At 39.9% G+C, this 21,479-nt stretch overlaps 1 protein-coding gene across 1 annotated transcript in view; it reads left to right on the top strand.

Moving 5' to 3' along the window:
- Positions 1 to 21,479, top strand: part of me1 (malic enzyme 1, NADP(+)-dependent, cytosolic) — an 83,920-nt gene that overhangs the window by 29,129 nt on the left and 33,312 nt on the right. The window contains exons 2-3 of the mRNA XM_059338258.1: positions 2,774 to 2,907; positions 7,101 to 7,250. Of these exons, the coding sequence (XP_059194241.1) occupies positions 2,774 to 2,907; positions 7,101 to 7,250 (284 nt within the window). The remainder of the gene's footprint in view (positions 1 to 2,773; positions 2,908 to 7,100; positions 7,251 to 21,479) is intronic.

Raw genomic sequence — 21,479 nt, 5'->3', positions numbered from 1 at the left:
GATGATTTAGTACTGTCAACTAAGCAACTAACATTGTTTGCCTGAACTGTTGTTGTTATGTGTGAACTTATGTAATGACATACAGTAATTGCTGATAGATTGTAGACAGAAAATAAACACAAAATCCATTTCTTTAGATGTTCTGCCAAAAGAGGAAATACTGTGTTTTTGCCTGTTTCCGTCCTCTTATTCCTTCCTTTTTCAGCATCATTACCATCAGGAATCACTGAGATTAAATCTAAACCCAACAGTTAGAAAGACGTCTGCTTTTTTGTTCAAAATGTAAGGCTAATAAGATCTGGAAGTGTGTCTGTGGTCAGCACTGATGGTTCCTCTGACGTCAACACCGCCAAATTCTATTCCAAATGCCTTTTTCTGTATCGTATGCTTTTCTACTTCCCTTTAACAGTGCGTCTCGTGTGATCAAGCACATTTTTTTACAACCTCAGAACTGTTTTAACACAACCAGATACACAGAAAGTGCCGTTGGCTTGGAAAGGCTGTAAACTGTGGTGGCCTGGCTAAGCATCCGTGGACAGGATCCAAATCAGAGACGTTCAGAGCGCAGCTTTGCTTCTGTCTCACCGGGCAGCAACAGTAGCTGGCATGTTGAGGCTGAGGTTTCACCGGGTCGCTGGTCTTTTATAGACTGAGAGAAAATGAAAATGCACACCATATCATGCCTCACTTGCAGAGAATAGTAGAGAATGCTGTTCCCATTTTAAATATGGTCTCAATGCTTGTTTTGGGTGATTTGGGGACAAATCGCCCTCATTTATATCTGACAGGTCAAAGGTCATACTCTACAGGGTTACAGCCTTGACACTAAACGTGTGCATTTTTTTCAATACTTTCGTCTAGAGGTCGGGGGTGAGTAAGATGAAAGCCAAAGTAAAGGTCAAAATAAAGCAGGTTATTAGGGTTGACCTTGTTGTGTGTGTTTTTGAGGATGTGCAGTGGTAAAAGCGGACATGGCACCAGAATGTGAGTTAGCAGCGGCCTCTCTGAACACAGATGGGTTGAGAGGGAGCCCCTCAGAGAGCACACACTCCAGCCAAACAGAGGACACGTTTGACACGCCACCTCTCTCATCACTCAGGAATGTTTGAACAGAAATGATTGGTGAATTTTTTCCTAAATATGCAATTGTTCAAAGTTCAGACAGAGTTTTCAGGCGGGGTAAATACCAACAGTGCAACAAGATTGAACATGACTCAGATTGCTTTAACAGCAGGTAATGAAATTGAAGAAATTATTTTCTATTTTTTTTATTTCATTTTATTATGGTTGAAACCATCTACTTCTTGGTGCAAAGTGCACAGACATCTACCATCATTTGTCCAGGTTAGTGCTTTTAAACAGTCTAAATTCAAGATTTAATAATGGGGAGGTGGGGGGATACACTTCGATGTTTTCTTAAAGATGATTAAATAAATAATTGATACCGCTCTCATATTTATCTGTTAAACAGAAGACTGTCAGCTTAGTAGAGCATAAAGACTGGGAAAGGAAAACAGTAAGCCTGGCTAGAGGTATACTTGGCTTTAAACCATGCAATCAATTATACAACCGGCATACCGTGTGCAAAGCGTGTTACTGGAGGTTTTCATTAGAGGGCGCACCAGAGAAGTAATAAAAATACCAGATTTGGAGGATGTTAATAACAAACATGGCAACACGCCAGGAGGTTACTATATTCAAAGATACTAAATAGAAGCTACAAAAGTGTGTCTTCTATCTTGTTAATTCTGAGACAGAGACAGTGGCGCCATTACAGATGACGACTAGAAAATTTCCTCTGGGGAAATTTTGAAAGGGCCACGGGGGCTACTGCCAGTGTGTGTACACTATGATGAGATTCTTCAGAGATTTCAAACTATGCCCTTTAACCTCAAAATGTGTGTGTGTGTGTGTGTGTGTGTGTGTGTGTGTGTGTGTGTGTGTAATTAAAATCACATAAAGTTACTGTGTGTGTGCGTGCGTGCGCGCGTGTGTTTGAAGCATGTGTATGCATGTGTGAGGAGTGTGCGTGCTTATGCGCATGTGTGTGTGTGTGTGTGTGTGTATCTGTAACTGTAATCACATCAAAGATCAAAGGCAATCAGATCAAAGCAATCAACAGAATTAACTGACACCTGTTCCGGCTCAGTGACAGCAGAGGTAGACAGACTGGAATTTCTGGCCTCGAACAGAAAGCATTTTTGGCAAAACCATAATACCTATTATTGATCCGACTTCACTTTGAGCGTCCTGAGTTCTTCCTGATCGTCTACATATGATTTTTTTTAAGAAAAATTAAAAAATAGCTTTGTTAGAGCGATCTAAAAAAAACAACTCCCTGAAGATGACTTGTTTCACTATCAGTATTGATAAAGTCGGTCTGATAACATTCAGAAAGTCAATAAGAGCCGCAGGATTTCATTATTTTATCCCAGTTCAAGCTAGAATCGATCGAAACTGGAAGTCAGCCAGCTCGGCCGAATGAGGTTTCTAGTGATTGCTGGTCAAATGAAGCCCTCCTCCCCTCTGGAAATGGGTTAGAGTGGAGGAAATGTCAGATATCTATAGGTTACTGAATCAGGGTTGTGAATATGGAAGATCACTGGCTATATAGAATAAGCTGGGAAAAAACATAAGCATAAGACTTTTCTTGCATGAACTACAATTGAGGAAGGCATTCAACACCCAATATAGTAGTCTTTGCCCACTCTAAGGTTCACCCTGTATGCCAGGATGCTGGAAGATAACGAAGGTGGTTTGTGTGTGTTCCCAGGGCATGGCTTTCTCCCTGGAGGAGCGTCTCCAGCTGGGGATCCACGGCCTGCTGCCTCCCAGCTTCACCGACCAGGACGTCCAGCTGCTCCGAGTGCTCAAGAACTACGAGATGAAGAGAGACGACCTGGACAGGTGAGGCTTACACACATACACACACACACACACACAGAAACCTCTACTTGCTACAATGATGTAATACCCTTTTTTCGTCTATCCGCTTGAAATCAGTAGAGTTGAGTTTCAGTGAATTCCCCAGAGGATCCCCCTGCCCCTGTGCACACTGAGAGGTCCTACATCTGGAAGCCTTCAAAACACGAGTCAGATTAGTGATCAGCCCACAGAGATCTATATCCATCTCCTAACACCATATATCTTACTGAACAAATCTCCACAGTCTTCCCTTTCCCCCTCATTTCACCGTGTCCTCCCTGCTCTCCTTCATGTGTTTTTTTAACCTCCACAGCGGCCAAATGAAAACCTCAGTTCAGTTTTGCATGCTTCATTAGACGCTTAGGAGTTTTAGCTATTAGCATTATGTAATGAATGTGCCTCATGGTAACATTTCAGTCTGGACTCTTTGATCAATGAAACCAGGCCTCAAACTGAAGTCGTAGCCCTTTTTTACTGTTTTAAATTATATGCAGAGTGCTGAATATTATCTGTCTGTGAAATTGCCTCTTATTCCAGTCTCCAAATCTAAGTCAACCGTTCCATTAGCTGTCACTCCTAATGTCAAGGATGAGTGAGTTGCTTGTGAGACATGATTTAGGGTCAACAGGAAATAGACAGCCTTTTAAATGCTGCCTCATTTTCCAGCATAGCAACATCACAGCATCTAAAAACAGTCATTAGGAGCCTGTCACTGCCATTCCCATGCCCTATCAATGTCACTGACAATCTGTCTCTGGGCCACAAGTGCGTTCCAGCATTGGGCTTTGGTCCTGTGGATTTAGGACTGCTATTTGCCTGCTATTGCTCAAGCCTGCCGTGTTTACTTACAGTCTGTTCCCCCACTCTGAATCCTTCTTTGGTATTTACTGCTGGACGCAGTCATTTGTTTTTTATGACCATAACCCATTCTATTTAATCAGATCTGTAGACTCTAGACATACTTTCTTTTAGTGGATTTAGTTGTGTTTTTGTTTTACTGTGACAAACTGAAGGGGAAGTATTACTCAGATCTTTTATTTAAGTAAAAGGAGCAAAACCACTAAGTCGAATAACTCAGTTACAAGTAACAGTAATGTATTCAAAACTTAAGTAAACATAGATAAGAATTAGCAAAAATAATTGGTAAAGTAAAAGTATTCATGCAGAACTGCACATTTCAGATCAATATATATGACCATATACTAGTGAATTACAATCACTGATGCAGTAATGCATATGCATCACTATGTTGCAGCTGGTAAAGGTAGAGTTAAATAACTACTTTTTATACTGCTGTGTAGTTTAATGAAACATCATGATATATTAGTTGATTTACATTCACTGGCCACTCACTGCTCTTTAACGAAAATATCTAATCAATCAATCACCTGGTAGCAACTCAATGCATTTAGTCATGTAGACATGGTGAAGATGAGCTGCTGAAGTTCAAAGTGAGCATCAAAAAGGGGAAGAAAGGAGATTTAAGTGACTTTGAATGTGGCATGCTTGTTGGTGCCAGACGGGCTGGCTGAGTATTTCACAAACTTCTATTGGGATTTTCACACACAACCATCTCTAGGGTTTACGGAGAAGATAAATTATCCAGTGAGCCAAAATGCCTTGTTGATGCCAGAGGTCAGAGCAAAATGGCCAGACTGGTTGGAGATGCTAGAAAGGCAGCAGTAACTCAAATAACTACTCGTTATAACCAAGGTCTGCACCATCTCTGAACACAAAACACGTCCAACCTTGAAGCAGATGGGCTACAGCAGCAGAAGACTACGCCTCCATTTTATTAGGTACACCTTGCTAGCTAAAAAAGTGGTTGATGAGTGTATATTTATATTTGTATAATCTCAACATTGAAAATATGTCAGTGTAACTCATGTTTTGAGTGAAATGTAGCGAAGTGATAAGTATAACATTTGCCTGAGAGGCGTAAAAGTAAAAAAGTAGCAGAATATACCCAAATAAAGTACAAGCACCTCAAAATTATATAGTAGTTGAGTAAATGTGCCTAGTTTCATTCCGGCACTGTTGGAAAACCCATGTGTTTATGATCTGAGATGATTGAGTGAATAAAGTACCTACTGTGACCGTCGTCAACAGAGGAAATGAATGTTCAAAGGCTTTGCCAACTGAAATACTGCAGCATATGAAACGCTACAGCTAAGGGGAAACCCCATATTCAGTGAGGTTGGTAGAGAGCAGCTGATCACTCATGCTAGAATGGATTAAGATAGAGATAGATTATGTCCTGGCTGCTTCAGTAGGTTGACTTTAAAGGAAACACTGCACTCAGTAAGTCAGCATGGATCCTGCTTTATAAAGCAGTGTGTACTGTAAATATTCCTGTTTCCTGGGTGCGGGCAGAGCTCACGCCTTTTAAGGTGAAGAATGGTGAATGAATGCTTCCTTTAATGTCTGCCAGCAGCAAATCAAACAACATCACACTGCAGTAATATGTCATGGTTTAATGTGGGGATTTAATTATAGTTCCATTTGCTGAGTCACAGCAGTTGATTGACAGAGAAGAGTGAAGTCATCACAATGTTGCAGTTCAGACTAGTTGTGAACACAATTCAGGCTTTGGTCTTTGTGATGTTCCTACTTCTCCTTCTTAAAGTTGAGCCTCACCTATTGTACAAGGGCAGTTTACATATCACAACATGCTTTTACTCTGCCTATGAGAGCAGATGTATCATTTTTTAAGTCTAAGGCTTTGAAGGGCGGTTTCTTAAGTCTGAATATCCTCTTGATGAAGCATATACTGGGATGTAAAATATATCTCACCTAGGGCTGCAATTAACTCTTTTTTTCATGAGAATTAACATGATCATTTTCTTTTCATTTTATTCCCTTTCCATGAAATGATTGTGATAGGTAAAGTAATAGGGACACATAATGTAATCATTGCACCTGGTCAAAAGTGATTACTGATGCATTTAAATAGGAACAAACAGAGGATTGTGTCTCAAATTCAAATCTGAAAAATATTCATATTACTATAATTAAAGCCCAAGTGGCAACCTCTCAGGTCAGAAACATGAAGACAGTGCAGAAGCAAAAAGTCCCCCACATTTTCAGAAGGGCAGTATTAGATTCCCAGAAGAAAGGGGAGAAAGGTACAACACTGCCCTAATGGTGATTCAAATGAGGGAGTAAAGTAGTGAAGTGATTAATCATTAGTATGAGCTAATATGCAGTAAGAATATGCCATTTGTTTTGTAATTATATTATGTATTTTCCTGAAAAGAAACACAGTTGTCATTACATGGCTTATCTCCATGACCACAGAGTTTGACGTTTAGTTGAAAGCTCTGGGAAAAACTAGTAAGTAGACCATGAGTTTAGATTTCAAAGTAAAAAATCAAAGTGTACATTAAAAACAAGCAATACATTAACCCATAGGAACCTGTTAGTCAATGGCCAATAATCATTCAATGGCAATTTGTTATTTTTACTCCATGCAGTGAAGCATACAGAAACCTTCCATGCAATGAATTGCATGTGGCAGAAGCTAATTCAGTTCACCAATATAAAAACAATACTCTTCAAGAGCAACTGTCACCACCGTGTATTGTGCAGCTGCTGCGGCCTAACCTATAGCAGGGAGAGCGTGCATGCTTTTTATCCCCTCAACAAGAGCCACCTTGTGCTCTTGGCTTTATGGAAACTTCTCTGATTAGGAATAGAGCCCTTTCTGGCATGCTCTGCTTAATTTGGGCTGTATGCAAACCCCTCAATTCCCGGTCAGTCTACAGAACAAAGAGCTTGTGTAGGCTATCTGAAGGGCTGATTTTTATTCTGTGTATTTTTCCAATAATTTGGAACACAGGCAAAACACATTTTTACAAGTAATTATTGAGAATGTTAGCAGGGTTCCTTGTTTCTGTTTCCTTCTTAATTTTTTTTTTTTTTTTACTTCAATGTTTTTGCAATCCATATTAACATACTCCCATACTAAAAATGTTAAACTTTTTGTCTCAGTTTTCTTTTCTTTTTTAAGCGATTCTTTGCAGTTCCCCCAATCGTGCCTGGTACATCTTGCACACACGCACAGGATTTACCATCTGACTTTAATAAACCCCTCAACAGTTCAGCAGGTAGGAGTCCACAAGATGTTAAAGATTAACATGCTGTGTTTCCCTCCCTGCTCCTCCCTGTCCTTCCAGATATGTGTTTCTGATGGGGCTCCAGGACCGCAACGAAAAACTCTTCTACCGGGTGCTGATGTCAGACATCGAAAGGTTCATGCCCATCATTTACACCCCCACTGTGGGCCTGGCCTGCCAGCAATATAGCCTGATATTTAGAAGAGCGAGGTAAGACGCACACAACATTGAATTATCTTGTGCTATAAAACATACATTTCCAGGTGCAAAATAATTCATCTTATAACCTACTGCTGTGAGTAGGCATGAAGATGGTGATACTGTTTCCCTTTTCTGTTCCACCACTCAGTTATTTAGAGATTTATAATGTTGGTTGTAATAATCATCTTCTTCCAGCATTTTCTCATGTACGTACACTGTTAAGAACTGTCTGGTCACAGGTTTGCATCAATCACAACATACTTGCTCATAACTAAGTATTTGTCAGCTGTAGAAATATGGACAAATATTGGTTGAAGGCAGAAGTATCCAAGCTGCCATTACCACAGTGCTTTAAAAAGACACAAATATCATAAAAACAAAGCTTTTAACGCCTAGCTGAGGTGGCAAAGTTTGTGTACCAATAACAACTTTCTGGATCAGTGGATTTCTATTTATTTTGTTTTTAATGTGATTACAAATGCCCATTGGTTGAGGCTTGCGAAGGCCCATAGGCCCAAAAATACACACCCTTAATAACCCCTCTAACCCAACAACAAAGGACATGGCTAATTATTATGCATAATAATGTCATCCTTGACAGTGTTGTGTTTGAATTTGTTTCCGCATTGATATGTTCCCCTTATTTTTACCAGAACCAAACCTTTTCCCTAATCCCAATCTTATGATACTTAACCAGACCTCAACCCTACCTGAACACCAACACACCCACTATTGGAAATGCCACTCTCATGGGCGGGAAAGATATAGACAGGGAGGAACAGACTTTCTCGCAACATCATCATGTAAATTTTTGGAGCACCTGGCTTTTGGAGCAATGGGCATTGATTTTTTAGCACAACTTGCTGTCGGACAAATGGGCTTTCAGTCAATGGGACGTTTGGACTAATAGGGTTTCAAAATGACTCTGCCTATTGAGACTGTTTGTGAAAAACATTCATAACTACATGAGCTACTTGGCTATCAGGTAGCAGATTTGAACCTATACATTAACAGACTGAAATGCAAGAAGCTGTCTTGTTGGCCTTTTATTGCCTTGGGCTGCATTAAATTCAACTTAAAACCCTATAGGTAGCATATCTACCAACGCTACAGCAAACTGTCAAATGATTTGATGTATTACAATGAAACCAAAAGCCCAAGGCCTCTTAAAGCATAATGCATGTTATGTTAAAAATGGTCTTTGATGTTCTAAAATCCGAACCAAACTTAGAGGTTGTGGGAGCCATTTCAGCTCGAGGAAAACTGCTGTAAACTGTAGAAATCAGTTTGGGGTTCACCTTGAGTGGATCTGGCTCTGCTCCTTGCAGACAGGCGTTCATTGGTTTCCTCTCCTAGTCTACTGTAAACACACTTTCAGTCTCATTCTCACACACACACACACGCACACCTTTCTGCTGGTGTCTGTTTTCCCTCAAATGGTTCACCAGGTCCAAGTCTCTCACTATCTGACAGCAACACTCCCTAAGCAGTTACTAATAGATATTTAGTTGATAGGGCTTTTATTCTCCATGCTGCATTCAGGGCCGCACTCTGTTTTACTTGGCCCCGTCTTAATGCATTTAACCTTACACAGGTGGTTACAAGAGTTGGGTTGTTAAGACTGATAGGAGAAAGACCACCCTAGTCAACTGTCCTTGACATGCTCTTACACTCACTTAGTGCTGTTAGGACCTAAAAGGATATACTGTATATAAGCCAACAATCCCCAGAGCAACATACAGTGGCCCTGACTGTTCTCATTCACAGTTTATACAGAAAGTAATGCACTCTAATTTGTATATAATCCACATAATCATGAGTTGTGAGTCAGGACAACCTGTTCTCATTTTGCGCTCATCACGTACGTATCCTTGGTCACGACCCCTTGGTGTCACTTTTCAACGCATTAGGTAGCCCTACTTTACTCTTCAAACTATGACGCTTCACTAAAGTCACAGTTTTAAAGTTGGATAATATGTTGTTAACGTTCTGAATTCAAACAAAACTACTTGGTTAAGGTTAGGAAAAATATCATCATGGATTGGCTTAAAATAAATATGTTACTTGAGTTAAATATTCAATATAAATAACTTACAATAAATGAACGTGACAGTGGTCGGGCAAGGATGTGCAGGGCTGCCTCTAAGCAGGAAGTCATGATGTAGAATAAGGAGCAACAAATTCTGAGTAGGGGGTCAGGGTGGATGGATGGGTCAGAGACACCAGGCTTTTACCTAGGAGACTGCTACATAATTTTAATTCTTGACTAACGTTAGTTACGTACAAAACTAATTTAATTCAACCCAAACCACAAACTTTTCATAAATATAGTATAAATAAATAGTTTTGTTGCATAAACAGGTTCTACACTGCAGGAGCTTGTGTAGCCACAGTGCTCGCTTGTGTTGTTCAACATGTTTCACAATGAGGGGTAGAATGTTTTTGATGATAGGTTAAGTGGTTTGCTGTTATTAAACAAGCTAAGTTTTGACAATTAGGATGATTTAGCATGATAAAACCATTCTACAAAAGCACTGGTAACTACTTTGGAATGCTCTCAGAAATATGTTAGTCCCAGTATTTCCCCCTTTTGTGCATATGCATTTCAGCATTGCCAGAACTTTCACTTTATTCAATGATTCCTTTGTTTATATTAACACAACTAACATTTGATAAGCTTTCCTCATCCAAGAAGTTTTATTACAAATGCCTGCCTTGGGTATTTTAAAAATACTTGGGAACCCAAGTTCTCCCATACACTTTGTTTTCCAACAGTTTCCCGATCCCTGCCGAACTATGTGGAAAATATTCTTAGCATGCTTCCCTTCCTCTCACACTGAGCTGGCTGGAGGAGTCATTTTATACACTCCCTCAATCTCACAGTGGGCCAGGACCTGCTGCCAGAGGCCTCGGGGTTGGGAGTCGGGCCTCTAGAAAATGTGTATCAGGGGGTCAGTCAGCAGAATACACCGGGGACACAGCCGACTGTCTTTGACAGATATAGGTTTTCAGCCAGGCTGTTTCTCATCAAACCTGCAAAGGGGTTGGCAATGTCACTTTGTCCGCCTGCCTCTTTGGTCCAAACTAGAATATCTCTACAATTATTGAAGGGATTGCCATAATATTACAGACATTCATTGCGCCTAGAGGATGAGACTAACCATTAATTTTTTGTTTTTGAAATGGCACGACACCTATTTGATGGATTGCTATGAAATGTGGTTCATATATCCATAGTGTTAAGATGATGAATCCCTCATCCAGCAGGTCATAACTTTCACTTAGCATGTGAAATATTCCAGTGCCTACTGAATGGGTTTAGAACAATTGTGTACATGTATTAATGGCTCCCAGGCAATGCATTATGTGACGTTTGGTTGCCATTTTGTAGGTTTAAGTGAAATAAAATTGACAAATATTGGAGTGATTACCAGTAAATTTGGTACAGGCTCAATCAGTCACTCTCAGGATAAACTAATTTCCTAACCAACACAGTTTCAAGTTATTTCATGACCAAATACCTAATAACTTTCCCATCAGTCTCATCTGTGCTTGGTGTCAAGTGCGAATAAGCAAATGCATGCAAAACTAAGATGCCTGACATAGTGGTGGTGGGTGGTAGAACGGTTGTTCACTAATTGGAAGGTCGGTGATTCAATCCATGGCGCAGGTATCTCAAAGTATCCTTCAGCAAGATGCTGAAGCCCAAGTTGCTTCCAGGGCTGTGCTATTGGCATGTTAGTGTTTACGTTACTAGTGTAAAATGGTCTGTTTCTATCAGTGCATTTAACTCACCAGCCTCCTCTAGAAATGGCTGTAATGCAGTACTGATGCCACTGAGCATGCGCATGTGTGTGCATGCGTGTCTTCCAGTAAGACCACCATAGCAGCAGATTAGGTCTCTAATCACTGGCTCTCAGGTATAAAGACTTTCTGTGTGGAAGCAGCAGCCTCTCCTTGTCTTGCCTGACTTTACCAGCTAATCTGCTTCATGAAGACTAAACACTCCGACACCGGGCTCTGTACCAGAGGCCAAAGGTCAAGCCCCATTAAGTGTCAAAACACGGCTGATTCACTGATCTTTAGATGGGGTAGAGGCAGGAAGGAGAGCTGGAAAAAAGGAACACATTCACATCATCAGAAGATTAGTGGACATGCTTACTTTTATTGGTTTGTAAGCTCATGAGCGGACACAGTGTTTAGAAGAGAAAGTTGGTCTGTCTTCATCAACAGAAACAAAGTTTGTTTCTGTTTTCACCATAAACGTGGGTTGTTTACTTTGTTTGACAGCTGAAAGTACTCAGTTGTGATAAATGATAATGTTTTGTAGCAGAAAAATGATCCCAAGTATTGCATGAAAGTAATTAGGTTACTTCAATCATTTGCAGTGTCACCGTGCCCTCTGTGGTGCACTGCTACACAGTGTCTAAATAAACTTGTAATAGGCCCTTTTAAAGTAAGAGTCTGCTTGTTCAAGGAGCTCTCAAATTAAGTGACACTAACCAATCCATCTTGCTGATGGAGATAGATGATCATTGGTAGCCCATTAGTGGATTCCTGGTTCAGGGTCAAGGGTCAGAGACTCTGCTACTACAGCTGTCTGTCAGGAGCTGGAAAATAAGACACAGGCATTCTTAAACTCCCGAGAGATAGGGAAGGGTACCAGATGCTTTGGTTTTTCTTCACCAAATCTACTGTATATCGGCTTATTGCCTTTATAGTTAACTTTATAACTTAATTTGCATATATATATATATATATATACATGTTTATTATTTTAAAGAATTACTTTTATCTTCTTTTCCAAGCAAACTCTAACCCTACATCCATATATTTGATTTGAAAATGGCATTTCCTGACAATAAATATAAATATTAATTTTTATTGATAATTAATAATGTACAATATTAGCAGCCTCAATCTTTAAACTGGGAATTGTAGGTCTTATCAAGCACTTATTAGCAAAGACCAGATCAATTTTTTACCTCAAAATTCTACAAAAGATTTCGACCAGTGTACAAAATGATTGAAATCACCACTATGTTATTTCTAATTTCTAAATGCATAATATGTGGACTAGGTGTCATACAATCAATCATACAGCCTATATGATTATGAATGTACAGTAGCCTACTGATTAAAAGTTTTATGCAGGTGTGAAAAATAAACAAATAATATATATATATATATATAAGAATGCTTTCAAAAATTGAAATGTTAACAGATTATTTTTTATCTATTAACAAATGCAAAGTGAGTGAACAGAAGATTAAAAAAAATCTGACCCCTCAAACCAGCATCAATTCTTCTTGCCATTTTTTCACACCTGCCTAAGACTTTTGCACAGTGCTGTATTTGTATTTATTTAAAGTATCAGGCTGTAATGTGTGAGGGTATTTAAGTATGAAACCATGCAGAATTAAAATGCTATTTCTTCCATTATCCACTACATAAAAGATGTAATATAACCTGAATAAAGCCATGATTTTTACTCTTGTAAGGCTGCACAGGGTGAACTGCAGGAGCTGTTAAAGGCCTAATGAAAGGCATCAGCTGAAACTGCCTCGGCCACCTCTGAAGTGGCTCATGCTGGATGATGAAGTGTTCCAACCTTGCAGATTAGGGGCTTCTGAGCTGTGACCTCACACGTTTCAGGCCCACACACAGTGTTACACTCCAAGTGTGTGAGAGAAAATACCTAATTTGGATTGATGTGTATCCAGGACAGTTGAACCATAGTGGTGTCTTCTGGATAATTAATCTGCATGTGATTATTGAACCGTGATAACTTGCTTAAAACCATAAATAAGACACAACCACATTAGTCAGGTCCAGAGAGAATTTGTTTCCTGATTATGACTTATTGCATGACTTTTGCTGATTTATTTGTTTACCACATGTTTTGCTCGATGGTAGACCATGAGAGGAGCTCAGAACATGCCTGCGTTCAATGGCAGAAGCGTTGGAGAAGTACTGAGGAGAGAAATGGTTTGGAGTTACTCTGACCTCATGAGGAACGTGGCAAACCATTTGGGACTAATTCCACTTTGGACTTTGAGGACTTTGTATAACAATATAGAATTCATGTGTGACAATGTTTTGGAGCCAGTGAAAGCAAAGAAACTGTTGGGCAGAGTAGACTGTAGACTCAGTATAATGAGTAAATTAGCTAATACACAACATTAACCCACAGCAGTGTTACAGTTTACTGTGTAAACATGGATAGTAATCAAAGTAAATATATGTTTTCAATAACTGTCAACTCAACTAAGACTATCTGGCTAAGTTGTCTGTGACCTGCAGTTCCAGGGACCAGTGCTAATTCAAACTGCCATTACTTTCCATGACTTATTGGTGGTGTAGCATGGCTGGACGGTACAGTGGTTGGATTTGGCTCCTTAGGAGAAAATCGGTTGTGTGTTTTAGCCTAAAAGCTTGCCTGGCAGTCTCTGTCTCGCCTCACCTTGGAGATATTTTCCATTCAGTGAGACACCGGTTGGTCAGGATCCAGTCAGTGTCTGTAAACAATGTTGCTGTCACGTCCCAGCTTCATCAACTGACTGGCTGTCACTCAAGTTCAGATTATAAATTTGGGCACCTGCTATGAACAGCATTACATAAACCGTGAGAATGGCCCAGTAAAGAAAGAAAGAAAAAAGGAGATTTAATAGCATGTCAACTTACCTGCAAAGGTCAGTTTGGTCCATTTAGATGCTGGCATTGTCCTCACTCTTCAATGCCACAACTAATGAAACACAGCTTAGGAGACTCGACAGAATGCTACAAAACGTAATGCAATGGTCACATGAGCTACCATCACCATAAGAGAGTTCATCTGCTTGCATGCTGACTTAGCAGAGGCAATGTTGTCTCATAAATTGGCTGGCTGTTGGTTTTATTTTAAAGAAAAGTTACTACTTTCTACTTTCTTACCCCTTACGACTACTTTCACCAGTACCTACAGGGGGCGACAACAGTACTACTGCACCTTCCATGCAGCATAGATTACCTACTGACAATTTTTGACAATGCAACACCTAATCAGATTGGCTCTTCCAACATTAAGCAGGTTGCAGCTGGCAAGTTAAAGAATTTTCTTCAAATGTTTTTGGAAACTTTTTGGAATTTGAAAAGATGACAGAAATACTTCTAATACTTTCCGAAGATAACATAATAATGGGAGTTTGACTTTACTGGAGCTGCTGAATGGAGCATTAATATAAGACTCTCTTTCCCCATTAAGGGTAAAATTATAGAGCACAGTTCTGTTTGGCTGCCATCCCCACACCATCTCTACTGATTACATTTTGGTGCAGAGTAGTATTATTTCACCAGCCCACACTGGAAAAAACGACTGTCTGATCATCCCATGAAATGATAGCTATTCACACTCAGCCTGGTTTGTAGTTTTAAAGCAACCCTGATGTGAGCAGCATGCAGCAGAAAATTCATCCAGCATATGTTACACAAGGATAGATGCTCTCCAATGGCTTTACTGGGATTTTCACAGTGGATTAGAAATAAGAGGACTGATATAGAATGACAAAGGGGTACATACTGTTCGGGCATTCAGCTTTAACTTGAAGTGAAACAATTGCCAAAGCTTCCTCTACAGTAATAACATGAACTAGTATGGATATATCTTTCATCTCCCAATATGGGAGAAACTGTGGTGGAACAATAAAACCCAGAAGTTGTAGAGGTTGGTGAGTTAAATACGATGCCTTATGGAATAACTCTATGTTTGCATATGTTGGCCACTTCAACCACTTTGTACGTACACGCTCTGTATGATTTAACAATGTTATCTTTTCTGCACAATGACTGCTACAGGGACCCTATAAATCTTCAAAGAGACTACAAATTGAAATAAAACTATATCATTTCTTTATTACACCTGTCAAGGCTGAAATGTGTGCGTATAGTTTGGGTGCAAAGCACATGTTGGAGGTGGCTGTTGGAGAGCTATAGTCTGGGAGGGTTGCCAACTCCTCAGCATGGTCGTTTATGCGCTGGCCTCATTCCTGTGTGTGGTCAGATGTGTGATGTAATTCAGTGCATGCGTAATACATATGCATGTATGTAGGGTAACTGGAGAGTCACACATACTGTCAGAGGTGGGATCTTGGGTATGTGTGGATGGATTTGTGGCCACAAGCTGGATTTTGCTGACAATGCCATTATGGTTTCCATTATTGATATGTCTCCCAGTAACGCTGCTACACACAGATACATGGTGTGAAGAGTTTCAACTGTAACTTTGGATGCAACATCAGCTCCAAAATGCCCAGCTCAAATTAAAAAAAAAAAAAACAGGGAGGGATTCCCTCACACTAACGAGTTATATCACAAGAATATAGTGCATGAAAGGTAACATTAGAGCTACTGTAAAAGACATAGAGTTAAAGTGTCATATGTGGAAAAATCAATATTACATCAGAGATCTACTAAATTTCACACATACACATGCAAACCACTACCATCATGCATGGAAAAATGCCTCAGTAATTTGTTGCAGCCAGCTTTGTTTCCCCTGGATCGAATGGAAACTCCAAACCAAAATTTCCCCGAGGCACAGTCCAACCTTTTTGGCACGATGTAATCCACAATCTCTGGCACTCTCTTTCCATTTTGAGTCAGGTGCAAAGCATGATGGTATAACGGAAAGATGCAAAAATTAGACAAAAATGCAACACCAGCCCAATCGGATCCAAACTGCTGCCATCATTCAGGAGTCTGATGAAGCGGTTTGGACTGTGTGAATCAGTGAAGATGATAGAGCTCGACAGCTTATAGTCAAAGAGTCCAACTAACCATCTGATTCACTGTAGTGTCTGATTTTCCAGGTGTGGCACTTCATGCTTCAGTTCCAGATGCAATCGTGTTTTTTTCTTTTCTTTGCAACCACAAATTACCATGAGAGTGAGGGGGTGTACTGGGAGTCTACACACATTGTATCCACTTATTGAGCCTGTCATGTCCTCTGAGGGAGGGGTAAATTAGAATATGGGTGAACTCTGACCACCAGTTTATTAACATCATAATGCAGATAAATACTGTGGGCCAAAATCATCTCAATGCCCAGATTTATTGCTGTTATTTCTGTATTGTATACACTACCTATGACCAGCAAAATCAGCTTAGGTGGTTTTTCCTGTGTGCCACATTAGAAAGTAAAAGTTACAAGGATGAAGGTCAAGTATGTTTGTGAGAAGGTGTGTGTTGTTTTCAGGTGAATTGGCTTAAAAGGGGTCTGGTCATGGGAGTTAAGTATCGCAAAAAAGTGCATAACTTTTGAATGGATTGACTCATTGAGTGGCTCATGATTAACTTTTCTATAAAATCTGGTACAAAAGGACAGCTGACCATGGCCAAACTCATGTGGGAGGCATCATTGGTCTTAGCATAGAGGGCTCGAGTTACCCTTTCCCCGCTCACTTTAGCCAATCCATTGGGCCTAGTCAAATTTAGCAGTGACCAGCAGCTTTATAGCTCAGTCCTGGTTCGTCTTTTGGTCCACAAAACATATATTCTGTTGTTTAATTTGGAGAACTTTTTGTTTTCAGGTTTTCACTTAGATTTTATTTTAATGGCCATTACGTCAGTACACATTTGTATGAAGGCGTGATGGTTTACAGCCTATAGCATGCCAGTAACCTTGTGTATTTGAAACTGGGTCGGCCTCATGTTGACATGAGACACTCCCCACTGACTATAAGAGCAAAGTCAACAGATCACACATTACTCACCATCCAACTGCACCACTGTTATCAACACTTAGATAAGAGCATACTTCTGAAAATAGTAGAGGTCTACACTATCTGACATTAATGTCTCTTAACGACTCTGCTTCTTATTTGTCAGTTCAAAACTTGCCTCTGCTTAGTTAATGGATGTGGTAGGAAAGCACTAAAAGCTAATTTCTCATTGTTTTGACAGCTCCATCAGCTCTCAGCTCAGTTTTGGCTGTGAACACTTTTAGTCCTGTCACACATTTAGCCCAAGGTTAAAACTGAAAAGTTGAAGATATCCATCTGCACTTAAGAGCTGTGTGAGTTGTGAAACCAGTCAAAAAGTTTCCAAACTCTAAACAAATATTTTTAATTTCATTAAATTTCAACATAATCTACTGTAGGGGAAACGGAATCATAGAGAGGAAATAGAGATTATGTAAGAGCATATTTAGTGCCTGTGATTATGTATTATTTGTTGCTACCCTAATATCTTACCCATGTAAAGGTTGTAGTTTTAAAAATGCTCTTAACCTATTTAATCACAGCCATTGTATTGTAATAACGTTAGATATGAATGTGAATAATGGGATTTATGGGACTTATTTTGGCAGAGCAAAGTGAATTTTAAGGCAGTTCTCTGAAACCATTCTGCTGTTCCATGTCATATATATTTCCCTTTATACAAGGCACAATCTGAGGTCAAAGTTTGCACCTGGATTTTATAAAATGTTGTACAGAATGAGAATGAGAAGAAGCTGGATGTACAACTTGGCTCTTAAATTCCCCAGAGAGTATGCATGGTTTCAGTGACATGACCATTAATAAATATAATTGTTCCTCAGTTGGATTGACCCTCTGGTTATTATGGATGATCTCACTGTGAGGTGATTGCTTTTGGTGTTGTTGTAGACCAGCTCTGTGTGACCTCTGACCACTCTTCAGGAATGGGGTCTGACCTCAGGTTTCTTTCCTCAGACTTTCCTTTTCGACCCTCTTTGATCAGTTTTTGTTCGGTGAGACTGACCTTTCCCCTGGTATCCTGAACATTCACTTTGATTTAGACCTCAGTATTACATCAGTGAAAACGCCAGCTCCAGCTCCAGTTTCCTTGTTGGGAAGTTGAAAAATGTTGCCTAGAGGAAAATTGCATATTACCAGAGCATGCAGTATGACAGATGGTATAATTGCTGAAAAGCTTCCATTAAAAAAACAATCAATCAAAATAAAAATAAATGTAGAATTAATCGTGCCTTCCTCAAATAAGCACAAAAATATAACAAAATGAATTACAGTTGTACTTTGTAAATGTAGAATATGTACAGTATTGATATTTGTGTCTAGGATCATCACTCCCTATCCAGTAATGATAACTTCCTAGGTCATAAAATCCTCAAAATACAAAAAAAAGTGATCTGATGTGACCCAAAACCTACTCCAAGTGTCTTTGCCTCATTCATTAAGACATTTTAAGATGAACAGTACCATATTCCATCATATTCAGTATGACTTTATCCAGAGTATCTTCCCTTGAAAAATGACAGCATCATTCATTTTAGCAACTGACTTACATGGTTAAAGTGACAAAGCTTTCTATTGGAGGACATGGATGAACGGGTCAAACAAACACATGCCTTTCACCCAGGAGAGCACTGTTTGAATATTCTGTGAAGCCAATACTGACTTATATTGCTAATGTTACATAATAAGCATACTTTTAAACCAAAAACATCACTATCTTTTCCTAAACCTAACCATGTGGTATAGTCTCGATATCCAGGTAAATGGATTACATAAGTATTAAAGGAAATGTCAACCTACTTAAATGGTATTGAGAGAATAACATGCACAGTAAAGTACAATCGCATTGATATGCTATTATAGAAGTTGATGGTTATAGCTTCTCACTCTATGTCATATAGTACATGGATGATTTCCTCAGCTATAAGGCATGAAGAATTGAAAACCCTTAAAGCATTTCCCCATCTGTTTTATAGTGGATACTAGCAGCTCGCCTGCCACCAACCCAGACATGCTTGAAATTGAATACACATTTTTTGAGAAGAATACAATGGGCCATAAATCAAAGTCTTCCCTATAATGCTCAATGATTTTACAATATCCTCGTAACCTGTCTCCTATCGTCAATGATTTTTATGTCTGTTTTTGGGGAAGGGTGGCCTATTTGAATTGAAGGGTTTTATATATATAAAGGATATAAAGTTGTGTGTGCTAACACAAAACAGCATTCGCAAATAAACACACTACAACCGCTCCTCACACAGTTGCTGGTCGAGGCTAAGCCAATTGCTTTTGAATGTGCAACCCACATGAAACATCATTGGCATTCCCCAAATGTCAGGACGTGTGTGAAAAAGGGGAATGAATGGAAAACCTGGTTGCAGAGGGCTGAAGCTTCTCTAATATCCAGCAGGGTTCATCAAGTCTGTGCCTCTGATTCCTTTAGCAGGGCCTTTGGACTGGAACGGCCCTTTTCTGAAGTTTTTTGCCCCTTGAGTTATGTAAGTCTGGCTGAGAGAGAAGCTGGATACCCACAGCAATCGTTTGGACACTCCACTGTCTCCTTCACTGGACAGTTACAGTTGACGAAAGGCTTTTGAAATCTCACACTGTCTGGTTGCTATTTTCATCACCTGCAGGATAGCCTGTGCAAAAGATTCCATGGCGTTTTATGTTTTGCCTCAGCGTGTTACCCGAAGTGATGAAAGGCCGATCAGATTGGCTAAACTGTGTTCATTTTGGCCTCAAATTCCCTTGAGTTTCCCCTCTCCTCCATGTCTGGAAAAGCTTCATGAGGCAAGATTAGCTGTCGTGTGGAAGCAAGGGCTGATTTCAGTGGGCTGCAGCGGAATGAAATGGGGGTTGGTTATGGTTTTCCGTGGCAGTGGACTGGAACTGGTCCTTGCCTTTGTGTAAAGAGAGAGTGATTCAGGCAATGTGTTGAATACTTGTAATGCGGTGGAATCCTGTCAAAGTCTGAGCGTGCCATGGAGGGTGGGAGGCAGCAGAAGAAGAAGAGTGCATTGTCTTGGGAGAGCCGTACTGTATGGAGAGAGGAGAGTGTGAAGGGAAAGGAAAGAGAAGAGACTGGAAATAGAATTCCTACCCGTCACGTTTCATTTCCAAGTGATGAGAGCTGTGTGTTGAACAAAAATTACAGCTAAGATGAATTCCTAGAAGAAATGCACATAAAACACACCCCTCGGACGTCCTACAAAAGATTGAACAAACACAGGGAACTGAAGGCTTATGTGTGCTTAGACGGAGACGGAGAGGTGGATTATGGGCTGGATCATTTTGTTTGTTGAGCTGATGAAAAATCATTCACCCACTGTCCACATCCCTTTGTCGTTGCTATTTATTTTTTTCTTTTTGTGTTTACAGAGCACTTTTTCCTTTTCCCAGAGGTCTGTTGCATATTTAGTTTCTTTGGCGATCATCTTTTCCATTGCAATTAGTTATTTTTAAAATGGGCAGAGTTTGCGTCAGCTCCGGCTGCACCATGAACATGGTTATTGATTGGCACTGCCAGCCCTCCAGTCCTCTCAAGTTTTCTTCTTCTCCTCTATTGGTTCAGTCAGATGCTTGGCTGCTTCATGCGCTGCTGCATGAGTGTGTTATTAGTGATGCCAACAGCTTCACTCCTTTGGCTTAACTTACTTAATTCCCTTGGAAATGATCTGTATGAACAAAAAAAGGGTGTGAGTAATAAAACTGACCTTCTCTGCTACTTATAGGTAACTAAAACTCACTTTGTGATTAAATATGTATGCGATTATATCTCTGAAGTGAATTTTTTTTCACCATAATACTTTACAGGCAAAGAAAAATGTCTTCTGTTTCCATGGAAAGCCATTAACTTATTAAATAGCACTCAGTAAAGGAAGCAAGAAAGTTGAAACCAGTGGTCTCACTGCTTAAATATTATGCTGTCAGTCCTTTTCTACAGCTTGTGGTCAGATACCACATCCAGTCAGAGAAATGATTCTGTCTCCATACGAGTGGCTGTATGTCTGTGTGCATGTGCTGCTGTGCAGAGCTGTTTCACTTGATGATGCTGTGCTGGTCATCAGAGTCTCTACTCACCTGATTTGATGACAGACTGAAGACCTAGACCAATGTCTTACCAGTTTATTGACATTCATAATTAAAACATGGAGCCAAACCCAGTTTATCCTCATATCATGGCTTGTGTTTCACTGTCAAGAGCTGATGCTACAAGTTACCAGCCACTGGAAGTTGTGAGCAACACTACAGTTTTGTAACCGCATAGCGAGTTTAGTTACATGCTACTCAGGAAAACACTGCAGCTATTTGACAGCCAAAACATACAGTTTGGTTACATCATGAACAAATTAATTCATTGTGCGACTGCCCTCCCTCAAAATACAACATTGTGGGTTGTTTGCACAGCAGCTTATTAGGACCCTGTGTTTGAAGTAAGTAGTAGTTATGAAAGGCAAGGCAAAAGTTATGAAGTTTGAAT

The sequence above is a fragment of the Centropristis striata genome, chromosome 8 (assembly GCF_030273125.1).
Source record: "Centropristis striata isolate RG_2023a ecotype Rhode Island chromosome 8, C.striata_1.0, whole genome shotgun sequence".
NCBI classification, from domain to species: Eukaryota; Metazoa; Chordata; class Actinopteri; order Perciformes; family Serranidae; genus Centropristis; species Centropristis striata.
This window is presented reverse-complemented; position numbering and strand designations above follow the sequence as displayed.